At 40.3% G+C, this 12,890-nt stretch overlaps 1 protein-coding gene across 1 annotated transcript; it reads right to left on the reverse strand.

The window, feature by feature from the left end:
- Positions 1 to 8,925: 8,925 nt before the first annotated feature.
- Positions 8,926 to 10,020, reverse strand: TMEM74 (transmembrane protein 74). The gene has a single exon (XM_059392941.1). It carries the CDS (start codon positions 9,956 to 9,958, stop codon positions 9,047 to 9,049), a length of 912 nt encoding a protein of 303 aa, XP_059248924.1. The 5' UTR covers positions 9,959 to 10,020; the 3' UTR covers positions 8,926 to 9,046.
- Positions 10,021 to 12,890: the final 2,870 nt, after the last annotated feature.

Consider the following 12,890-nt stretch of genomic DNA (forward strand, 5'->3'; position numbering starts at 1 on the left):
AGGCATTATGTAGTGATGGGGTGGATTCCTGGACAAGACCCTGTTCTGCTTTCTGGAAGACACCTCCTTATCCCCTGCTCCCTGAGGCCCCTGTTCAAGCCTCCAAATTTTCTTCTTTGTCTTTTGTTCTCCGTGGCCAGTCAAAATGGATATTCAGAGTATGGCCTTCTCGAGGCTTGCACACACTTTTCAGGTGTTCTTCCTACTCGTATAAGTTTGGGGGCCCAAGTGCTGTTTTTTAAGGATCAAGTAGTCAAAGCTTTCTTTGGCAACGAAATTCCTTCAGAAGAAACTTAGGCTTCTGTGTGTCTTCTACTAGTTTCACGTGCCAAAAACATAGTCAACATTTTCCTGCCTCCACCCTGCATTGTTTCTTCGCTTCTTGATCTCTGGCTTCTCTGTCTCAACTCAGGGATGGCTCTTTTGAGATTATCCAAAACAGCTATGCCCTTAATATGATCTTTGGCATAAAGCTCTGCCATCAATGAAACTTTCTGTCTCGGGGTGTCCCTCAGCTTCTACTATTAGTATTCAGGATCCAGCATCAGTCTCCCCCAATCCTCTTTAATTCTGCTTGCAACCCAAGAATTCTTCCCTGGGCTTATCACTTGTTTAAAGTATGATTTAATGCGCTGCCTTTTCCAGTGCCCTCGGTTTCCCTGCTACAGATCCACTCAGCAGCAGGGGGCAGTGCTGACTATGTCATTTAAGTATCAAGGCAAAAGAAGTTCAATTTTTTGCAATTGTTCTTCAAATAATCTGTATTCCAGAGGAGTTAATTTTGCTACTTTGGCAGAACAAGGACAAGGTTAAATAAAATGCAAAGATAAATTCAACATAAGCACACAAAATCTCTGGTCTGGATAAATGGCAGTGAAGAACAGCCTTTTTACCAGACTGCTCACTGACTAGGATCTTTTAAGTTTTAACCCTAAGAATGTTAAAAAAAAAAATAAATAAAATAAAATGAATTTGTTGGACTTGTCTATGGCAAAACTCTTCTATTCAAAAGACCGAGTTTTCTGCCACATAATCTCAGAACTAATGATTGACTATTCCAGGTCTGGAGAATTATGGTACAAGATATTAGCCCATCATATCGTTCAATTAAGCAAGAGAGTTTTTAGATTGATTTTCCATATCATGAAGAGAAATATAATTTTTGTTGGACATACCTATGCTGAGAGAAATCAGAGACCTCCAAATGTAGTTTCCACATAGATGATTGATAATGACGAAGGAGGAGACAAGAGGTAGAAAGGAAGGAAAGAAGAAATAGAAGGAGGTGGTGGAAGTGAAAGAGAAGGAGATTATTTTTTTTATCATGGTGATGGCCGGATTCAGTTATTTGTCGACCAGCACTTCGTCAACATGAACATAGCTCCCAGGTACTTCCAAAACCCACCGTCTTTGGGGACAAAGCAACCCGCTTCAGATAATGGTGGATCTAATGATGTAATACTGGACAGGATTCCCTCTCTGCCTTCATCTCATTGATCATATCTAAGTTTCATTAGACTTCTGCAAAGCAACCAGTATTGCCCCTATTTTACAAATGAAGAAACTATGTCTCAGATGATTTGACAAGAGTAGAGGAGCCGGCATTCAAACTTCAAGTCATTTGTTTCCTTGATTAGGAAGCCCTTATTATAGCATGGGTGGTGAAGATTAAACAAGACCCTCAGTAGACTGCCTAACATACAGTAAGCATTCAACTATAATTCTCTTTCCATCTTTGAGTTCCTTACTGGGGAGTACATAAATCCTATGAGAACTACTGTGCATGTAGGAAGAATAACTACATTTTCTTTCCAGCTCCAAGGAAAGTGTCAGCATAAACTTATCTGAACCTCAGTGGGAGCAATGTGTAGGATGGCAGTGAGTTTTGATAGGTTTAATAGGTTATATTTTGATAAATGGCTATATTATCCAAAAGCAAAATATTAGTATCAGTGCATTATAAAGCTTCTTATTTTTCCAATTCCATGACAATCCTTTACTTTATAAAATGATGAATACAAAATGAAATAGCTAGTATAAATAGATTTTTTTTGGAAGAATAGTAAAATTCCCTCTAATCTGGAATAAATAATGACTTTTTAGTTAAGCTGTCCTAGGTTTCAATCTTTTCTCTACTGTTAGTTGTGTAACTTTGGCTAGTCATCTAAAATTCTTGAACTTCAGTTTTTTTTATGTTTTTAAAATGCAGATAATAACGCTTGTCTTGCAGAAATGTTGTGAACACTTAGTGAGTAAGGTAGTGAATTCCATAACATATAGTAAGGACTCAAGAAAGTGCTTCCTCCTGCTCATGAGCTGAAAGCATTGGGAATGATATTTTAATCTCTTCATTTTTATGATAAAATAATACAATCAAATCATATAGGTAATTCTAATTGTGATCACTTCCTTCTTTAAAAAGCACTACTAAATTGTGGTTCTGGGAATTTTTAGAATAATTATTTTTGCCCTCTGCACAAAAATGTTAAAAATAAATGGATCAAGTGGTGATCAGAGAATGTAGGAATTTTTATATTCATTGATACATAATGTGCTTTAACAACACAAAGACCTTACAAATTGTGATGTTATCTGCCAAACAGCCCTAACTTTCTCCATTTCCGGTCACATGATGGAACTGCATTTCCTGGCTTGAAAGGGACTATGGAACTAGTCCCCGCTAGCAAGTTGCCAAGAGGTGCAAAGCCTGTTCCAGACCTTTCAGACTCCCTTCTTCCTTCCCAGTTGACAACAAGCAACAACTGAAGGTAGCTACATCAATCAGAGTCTCTAAGAGCCTCCCTGCTGAACTGTTAGAGTCATGTAGCAAGATTCAATGTAATTGTAGCAGCAATATGTATCTCATTCTAAATGATTGGAGGTGGTTAACAACAAAAAAAAGGGGGGGGGGAGTCTTCTAGCGAAAACAGCATATGTGAGTGTGTGTGTGTGTGTGTGTGTGTGTGTATAGCCTGTGTGTGTGTGTGTATAATTTATATATATATATATATATATATATATATATATATATATATAAAATATATGGGGTCTCACTTCAAATTGTCCCTTTACAGTTCTCAACCTTGACAGAACTTATACATAATAAGGATAAAATTTTACTTAATAATATAAATAATTGTGTAACCTTCAAATGAAAATGGAGATCAAAAGTAGATTAATAGAAGCTTTAGAGCAGGAACATAAGTTAATTTGATATTTTTTCTCATCTCAAAGGTTTCTAAATATTTAGATGAGTATTTTTTAAAATACTAGTAAATACTAATTCGAGTATTTTTTTCCACATCACACAATTCATACTCTAAGTTCAATACTGAGTAAATCCAAATAGCTTTGACTTTTTCATATAAAGTAAAATAATAAGGTATGGTGTACATTGTTCAATGTTATGGTGATAAGAAGAATGTTGTATTTGAAACAGGGTAAATAATACTTTCAATTTTTTTGAACAAATAATTTCAAGTATAATTTTAAAAGACCAAATCAGCATCACAGATTCAGACTTAAATAAACAAAAACAAATGCAATGAAACACCTTAATAAATAGTTTTATTTTAAAATATGATACATTTGCTATTAACATATAAGGCATCACATGCCCTAAGAAAAAGCCCATAACCTTAATAACTGCCCTTTTTGCATATTAAAACACATAATCAACATCAAATTATTTTTCTTATTTGGCAAGAAAAATAAAATAAAATAAAATAAAAAGCACAATAAGACCACAAAATAGAAACTCTCAATATACTATATAGCAATAATCAATCTTCGCTTTCTTGTATAACATTTGTTCAGAGCCTGGCTAGGAAACATGAAGACGGCAGTGAGAAAATAAGGCTCTTTCTTCCCAAAACACAGGAGATTTACTAAAAGTTGGAGCAAAAGAAAATACTATATACTCTCCATATTTCCTTGAAATAAAATAATAGTTCATGGTAAACTAATTCTAAATAGGCCACAATCTTATAAGCCTGAAATCGCACAGTTAAAAAAATAAATCAAACATCTGTGAGATGTTGAAGAGCCAAAAGAGACCTATGTAATTATGGCATCTCATTCTGAGGTTGATTCTAAATTCTTCATTCATGACCTGTGAAAGACTTCTCCTGTCCTTAAAGTCAACATTAAGGCATGCCAAATTTCCTATAAGAAAAATTATTCTAACAATAGCTTTGGATATTACAATTCTATAATTATAAAATATTCTCCTAATACATACACAGACTTGAGTGGACATAAACTTACACACTAACAAACGTAAACCACAGGTATGCTCTTAAGTGTAAGCCACAGATTTTGAAATTGATTTTACATATTTAAAATAACATCTTATTTTTACAGTGTCAGTGCACAAATCAAGCAAATTATTTCCAAAGGCCCATAAAAATTGGAGGGAGAGAATATTCTAGAATACTATGAACCATAAAATGATATAGCTGAAAATCAGCTGAAAGATAATGACATGTTAATTCTCTTTCTTATGAACCCTTTATACTGGGAAAAGCCAGTGAGAGTTCATTATTATAATTCTTTCCATTGTAGTCATTCTTTATGCCCAATTCTGGGAAAGGTCAAACTCCATTACAGAGAACTATAAGGATCTGTCTTATTCCTTTGTCACAGTGGAACCTAGCTGGTGGTATTAAATCTTGCTGAATAGGTGAACCACTGGTGAAGGTTGTGAATCTCTTTTGTCAGACCACATTTTTGTGGTAGCAATAATTGCTGCAATGGAATCTGACCTTCAGATGGAAAAACCTGCTCCTACTAAGTATATAGAAGATTTTCTTCTTTAACTCTAGATGATTAATCCAGCTAAGGTTTTGCATATGCCTGTCATTGCGCATATCAAAGATGAAGGCTGAAATGTTCAAATGCTCTTGCCTGAATTTCTGCCTGTCACAAAGAAGTAACAAAAAGTAGAGCCACTTGGATTTAGGGTTTGAACCCAAACCAAACCCTAATTCCTGATATCCAACTGGCATAGTGCTCACTCAATCACTCTCCTTACACTGCGGGGCAAAGGGAAGGCACAATTAGCAGGGCAGTCTCTTTGTCTAAATTTGCACCTCAAAGGACATGGGCCAGCCTTGGTCCAGCTGAGTTCCCAAAACAAGTAAGTATGAGAGGGATGGACGCAGATATATTAAGCAGATAGCAAAGCATGTAATACTGATATTAGGCAAGTCTCTAGCAGTACAGAACCAAGGGGGCATAGTAATCATACGGATAAAAGCACCATAGCCACCAAGGATTTCATGGTTCCAAGTAGTCCTGTGCTCCTCTAAACTATGAATCAGTTATGAAGTGAGGAGCCTAGAGAAAAGACTTTCTCCCTGTGAGGGGGCCAGAATATAGGTCTGCTTCAGGAGCTCTAAATGTCTAGAAAGGACACTCATCATTGCAAAGAAACATTCAGCTCTACCACAAACAGTTTAAGATGCGCTAAGAAGAGACAGTTTATTAAAGTCATTAGGAGGATTAAACAGTCCATAGCAGTCCATAGCAGTATATAGATCCCAGTAGTCATGAAGAAAGCTTTCTTTTTTGTACTCACCCCTTTGGACCACACTGCTGAATAATGATCTGCTTTCTCTTAAGATTAGGAAAGTAACTCACTTTAGTTTTTCGAAACCTGGTAAAAAGATCTAAACACGGACCTCTGAAAGAAGTTGCTGTTCCAGGTCTAGCAATGAAAACTTTCATAAACAACAACCAGCACCATGTTCAAGAGATAGATGTAGGTCAAGATCTCCATGACGGATCCAAGCCCAGCAACACCACAGCTATCTCGGTTCAATGTCTATAACATTTATCACTTGATCTTGCCAAAGTACTTCTAAATTAAGACATTTAGAGCCAAAAACCTCTTTATCGGGTTGGAAACAATAGAGTCTAAAGTTCAGGGTGACTTTAAATTCAAGTAATCCTCATCTTGAATTCAGGCACTGATAGATAGGATGGACTAGAACTACACACCTGAATACTGGAGGAAAGCTGTTTAAGGCAGTTAGCTGCACTGTGTCAACACAGCACTCAAGGAGACACCCAGATGATTTTCTGAACTGGTTCTTCTTAGAGTAATGGTCTGCCATCACTTAAGTAGAACCTTCAAAGAGCTGTGTCCCATATATAAACAGATGCGTCCTGTAGACAAACAGATTTAAATAAATAAGCATTAATTATGATAGTTCAATTTTAAAATTTTAAGGAAGGAAAGAAAGAAATATATTCTGACTTTTAGGTCTTTCCTCATGCATATCTTTTTCTAATTGAGATACATATATAGATATAATGGCATATTTATATATGTATCCCTATCTGGGATCCCTATTTATATATATGGATAGAAATACATATATAGATATAGTGGGATAGATCTTGATAGATAGATATAGATATTCCATTATACCTATATATGTATCTCTGTCTGTATCTATATCTATATATCTATGTATATATATATATATATATATATATATGCATAGAGAGAGAGAGATCCTTTAGATCATATCAGAACTATTTGTAATTTGGTCGTGCTGTAAGATTCATTATATGTTTCCCAATGAAAAGCTTTGGCTTTTTCTTCGTTATCCAGTTTTATAGAATTGAAAAACTTCCTAACACTTGATTCTCTAATTTGTCTTCCTTCATGACTGAAAATCGAGCGGCATATTAATTCAGATCAGTCTGCAATTCAGCTAACTAATCATGTTTTACCAATAAATAAAACAAAACTCAGCTGATCGCACTTAGCTTCTAAGAACAAGCATGAATTTTTTTAAACGTATTTTTCTAAAGAGACAGACTCAGACCTACTCGCCCAGCCAAGGATATCATTCATTTATTGCCTCAATTTCATGTAAAGTGGGTCTCTATGCAGGTCAGAATCTGACAATTCACAAACCTTCAAAAAATGAAATTTATACTGCTGTAAGTCAGCTTCAACACAAACCATGACATGAAACAAAAAAACTTTGTTTAAAAAGCACAAAGAACCAGCAATAGATAACAAATACCATCTTTATAGTCTCCCAATTATTTCCAAATTGAGCTATATCTAGCTTCCTCTTATGTCCATAAAATTTCTCATTTTTACCTAATGCCTGCCCTCTCTATTTTTACTATCCTCTGATCCTACCTTTTTGCATCTCATCTGAACCCTTAGTAAAACACAGTCTTCCAAACTCATCAGGTGAATCTCTGACGGCCACAGGAACTCATTCACATAAATATCCTGACTCACACACCCTGCCAGCCAAAGTCATCGATGTTTTCCACAATCCTCAAAAACAATAACTTTCGGCATTAGAATTAGGCTTCAGAATCTATAAAGAAATTGTATTCTCACTTTCCTATTCTCTGCTCTTCCACCCCAAATTCCAAGTTCCAGTCTTCTTTAAGAATGACCACCCCCCCATGGAAGTTAAAACAACTCTTACAATGGGAGGTTGGAAACACCTCAAGGATTAATTGCAAAATGCAAGCTATTTCTAAGGATGCATTTCTGACCCCTTTCTGAACCATAACTGTACAGAGACAGGGTGTTAGTGTGGACTCTGGGTGTGGGTTCTACAAAGCTGTGACCACTTTGATCATCATGCCTCTCACCGAGCAAGTTTGAATGTCACGAGGCAAGATTTCACAGTTAATGTGGGTATGGATGAGGAACTCGGAATACTTATGGGGATACCTGGGTGGCTCAGTTGGTTAAGCATCTGCCTTTGGCTCAGGTCATGATCTCATGGACCTTGAGATCCTGGGATGGAGCTCCCCCATTCCTCTCTCAAATAAAATCTTTTAAAAAAGTTTTTTTTTAATTTTAAAATTAAAGAAAAAATGATGCTTAGACCACTGTTGGAGGAGGTAAGTTTTGGGGAGGACACAGTTCCCACTAAATCACTGTGTTTACTCTTTCTCTCTGTCACTCATTTTTTAATTTTTTGGCTATGGGCTTAAGGACGGCTGCCATCCTGGGGCAATGGCTTGTTGCTTAGCCTAGAGAAGTGAAACCAACTTCTAGGCACAGTCTTTAAGAGTCTAGCTGCAATTGTATCGCATTGTATTTTTCCAAACGACAATAAAACGTCACCTGGGTGTGTGTCTAAGCCAATCATGACTTAGACCTGCCTAGAGGTTTATATGTCTGGAAACACATTAAAAATGTCTTATGCTTTGCCTCTCTGGTGTAAGAACCAGGAAAGACTTCTAGAGCCTGGGTAACTGTCTAATGGCTAAACCACAAACAGAAAATGAAATTTATATAAGCAACTAATTTTACTTCATCTAGAAAATGGGCATGCAACACTGGCTACTATCTGGCACTACCATTCTGGGTTAAATTCAGATTGGTCTTATAATGATTTACATTATTTTTCTTTTACTGGAAACTTTATTCTAATGACTTAGTTACCACTTCTGAGCACAGAAATAATTTTAAGTATAACAGATGTGTTTTTGCATTTTTTAAAATAATCAACATCCCCAAGCTTCAAAATATTCAAATTCAAAACATTATATTTTAGTATTCAGCCAAATTAGAGGAAGAAAGAATTTAGCAAGAGAATGGATAAGCACCTTTGAGAATTAAATATAAGCCTTATTATGTGATTAGTGCTTAAGTTCATTTTCACAAAGTACGTATGTACTTGATCCTACTGTATGTAGGACCTACTAATGTCCAAAGAATAATACCCTATAGCATGTAAGAGAAATCATTTGTACACTGGTTGTTAGAAATATTTTGCTATAGAAGTAGAAGCTGATGGCCATTATAGATGAATTAATCTCAGTTCTTTAGAACAGGTGTAGCTGGTTGTAGTTTTTTATGCATCTTACATAGCTTTTCTTCCAAATAAAAAATACATCCAGAACAAAACCACTCACTGGCTGTTGGTTTGGGAAATAAGCCTTTCTTGCCAAGCAAAGAAACTGCACTGTTAATTTTAAGGAATGTGGTTGGTTGGTTGGTCTTCATATAAAATGCTAACGCAGACTCTCAGTAGGCTCACAACCAGAATTAACTCTATCCATCAAGGGCATCTTCCTCTACCAAGGACAGTTCCAAGGTGTTTTCATTAGTGCAGGTTTTCATCCTGAAGTTGAAAGAACCATAGAGTTTTGCAGACTCTTTGGAAGAGGCAAACCTGTTGCGACGATATAGCTCCCCTTTCCACATGGACATCATCAGCAAACAGGACAAAACGACCCCCCCAAGGGTGAGCAGGCAGAGTCCTGCAATCACACAGCGATCCAGGTGCGCCCCCAGCCTTGCGCTCTCCCTCTCCAAACGTTCCATCTCCCGGGCTGCCACGGTGTTGGGATCCACCGTCACTTCCCGCGGGACAATGTAAGATATGATCACCAGCAAGATGCCAGTGACCAAGAACAAGATGGCACTGATGAAACCATAGTCTACGGACTTCCCTGAAGATGTGGCTTCCGAACTTATATCATCTTCATCCTCAGATATCAAGGATATGGCAGCCTCATGAGACCACTCATTCGGATTTCCCCAGCCAAGGTCTCCCAGGTAATGGCTCCCTTTTGCCGAAGGGGAGCACGGGTTCCTTTGCTCTAGGTTGACATTCTCATCCACACAGGTGAAAGAAGTTTCGAATTCCTGGCTGCAGCAGTTGCAGACTTTCCGTCCTGCTGTTACTTGGTTGTTCCCTGAGTTGAGAGACCCTGGTGGCAAGGAGTCCGTCTGAATAACACTGTCTTGCAGAGAGGAGGAGGGGCATGCCGGAGCAGGGCTAAGTTTAGACCCTTCCATCTCAGCTGCTCTTGGTGTTGACATACAGTGTCTCTGGCAGCAGAGAGCAGCTCTGGCGGCGGCTGCATCTGCCTGGTCACCAGGAAGCTGTCCTGAATGCCAGTCCACAGCATCGCACAGGACTGCCTGGCCGCTCCTCTTGTCAAGGCTGTGGAGCTCCATCGGAGCTAGTCAGACATCCCCCGGCAGCTTCCCAGAATTCTGCCACAAACCACACAGGTAAGAACCCAGTAGGACCTAACGCTGCACGACCAGGGGTCTCACTCCTGAGGCCCCCATCTCATTTTCAGCCACTGTCGTGGACACTTCGAACCCCAGCTCGTCCTAAAAGGGATAAGAGAAAGGAGAGGATACCTCGTGGCTGGAAAGTGGGAAAAGGGCAAATCCTCTGACTTGGCAGAGGGACTGACACTGAGAAACTTAGGTCAGGGCAGAAAAGGAGCACAGCGGAAGTACCAGTGTCTCTGAGGGAAGCTTTGCCGTCACCAAGCCAAATTTATCCAAGGACTCACACATTTCTGTGACAGGATCCCTCAAGTAAGAAGGCAAGTTTCCTGTAGAGAGACACAAATGAGAGAGGCGGGGACCTTTTTTAGCAGAGCTGCGATTTTCTGGAAAACCTGGGGAAGCACACACCTCTCAACATTTCAGTTAAATTGTGTTTACACTCTCTTTAGTTCAGAACAGATTCTAATAGAGATTAGCTTTAGAGCATTACCATGGATGAACAAATATGTCACCATCAGCTGGGCTGTCTTGGCCCAGGAGCTCAGCATTTTGACTGAGTAGCTTGGAAGTGGGTGAAAGATGGCTGGCCACCTCTCCTAAATTTCCACCTCGCATATCCAAGGCCCTTAGTCCCACAGCCCTGTCTGTACAAGACCCCATGCTTGTTCATTGTGTTTTCATTCTCAGCCCTTGCAGCTACATGATGCCGGCTTGTTCTGGACCCAGAAGTGCGCAGACAACATGCCTTACTGTGTGATCCCTGCCAAATACCATGGACCAGTGTGCTCCACTCCCCGCCCTCCCCAAACACACCTGCTCTAGGTGCAGATCTGTGACTCTTGCTCATTGTGTCTGAATGGGTCTGAGTCCTTCTCCCTGTGTAGACTTGGCTAACAAACATGCATGGGAAATTGGCCATCCAGAAGTTTTTATTTAGAAGTAAACGGACAGTAAAAGACAAATTATAAACCCACAGAGTCACAGTTCTGTTGAGGTGAGCAGGTGAGAAGCTATTAACATAGTTCCAATATTTACCTTTGGAACTTTGCCTCGGGACATGACCTTACGCCATGGCAGCATGCTTTCTGTGATAGAACTTTGGGTTAAGCAGAAAACTGCCTGCCCATCTCTCTATGCCTCTGCCACCCTAATAAAGAATAACAACTCACTTTTCACTATCACTAAGTACAGCAGTTTCAAGCAAGGGCCCTTTTATATTTTGGTTCCAAATTTCTGGCAGTAGTTGATTTAACCCATGGTTGGAGGCTTATTATGTTCAAAATCCACAGCTCCAGCAGCTGGTAACCCACGCAGACACAAGAATAAGGCTTACCTAAGGTCTACCTGGCAACTCACTTAAAATATGGGAAAGGGAATCCACATGTTTTCTGCTCTTTATTAGATTTTGTATTGTTTTGTCTAAAAAAAAAAAAACCCGAAAACAAACAAACAAACAAAAAACCCCACTTCTCCCCTTATATCAAAGCTTCTCTTATCAAAACAAAACAAAAACCAAGCAAAAAACCATACACCTGACCCAGAACTTTCCTTTAGCAAGTGGACACACACAGATCCCTACAGCCGGATCCCTCCACAAGGAAGTGGTGATAACGGATTTGATCAATTCCTGAAATGAAAAATCGTCTCTCTATTCCCTCAGACATAAGGTGCTCTGATTAACTTTTGGCACGACTAACTCATCACGTTGCCCTACTCTGGATAAAATCGACAGGATTCCTTATGGGACTTCCAATTTATAATAAAGAGGGAAAGAAATCTCTACTTAATCCCCTTCTCCTGCTTCTCTCGCTCTTTAAAGACAGACCCCGCTTGTTTCATCGGAGGTACACTCGCTGCACAGTCGATTCCCTTTGCAGCTCCATAATCCGGGGCTTCCATCCTCTGTAGAGAAAGGGTAATCCCATGGGACCAAGCTAAAGGCTCTTTCCTTCCGTCTCCTGCCTCTCCTCTCTCTGCTTAAGAGCGCGGTTAATGCGATTGCACCTCAAAGCAAGGGGACAGCGCTCTACCTCCTCCGCCCATTAACTAAGAGCATTAATATCTGCATTGAAACTAACTAATACGGGCGAGGCTGGTCTCCGGGAGGCGACCTAGCCATCCGTCCAGCGCGCGCTGTGCGGGGAGGGCGTGCAGCTAGCGCCGGGCAGCAGCGTCCCCTGCGAGATCAAGTCATCCATTCCGGGTAAACCTCAAGGCACCCGGAGTCCGGCCGCGTTCGCCAAACGCCCCGAGGCGGGGCAAGCACCTGGGACAGGGACTGGGGACGTGCTCTGCCGCTCCGCCGGGCTCCTGGGGTCTCTCCCTCGCCCCAGCGCCTCCTCCCGGTCCGACTCTCCGTCACTTACCCCTGCCTGGACCACCACGTGCGGCTCGAGCACCGCACGCTTGTTCCTGCACCGCTCCTCGGGAAAGTCCCCCGATTACCAGCCAAGGCACTTGTAGCCTGAGCGCGCCGCTGGGTTCCACGGGGTGGGCAGCGCCTGCTGTGCCGGTTGGGAGGGGCCGGGTGAGGCGGGGCTCTCCTTCTTGCTGAGCATCCCGGGAGATGTAGTCCAGGGGCGGTCTCCCCGCTTCCCCCACCTCGTTCTTTCTCATTCCTCCTCCTCGCTTTTGCCCTTCCCGAAGATGGTCCCGCTGTATGTCCACACTCCTGATTGGCACTTTAGAAGAAATCGCTGGATCCTAAACTCAGGGTTGGATCCTCCAGACTCAGGTATGGCTACAGGATTTGGGGGGAAAGGAGTGTACACTTAGTTACAACACTGTGCCAGGCAATATGCATATTTTGTTTTATTTAATAGAACAGATCTTCGAAGTCGATTTTATTAATCCTCATCCCACAGAC

The sequence above is a fragment of the Mustela nigripes genome, chromosome 3, assembly GCF_022355385.1.
Source record: "Mustela nigripes isolate SB6536 chromosome 3, MUSNIG.SB6536, whole genome shotgun sequence".
In the NCBI taxonomy this organism is placed as follows: domain Eukaryota; kingdom Metazoa; phylum Chordata; class Mammalia; order Carnivora; family Mustelidae; genus Mustela; species Mustela nigripes.

Coding starts and splice junctions, on each gene's coding strand:
- TMEM74 (XM_059392941.1), bottom strand. CDS start 9,958: ATGGAGCTCCACAGCCTTGACAAGAGGAGCGGCCAGGCAGTCCTGTGC.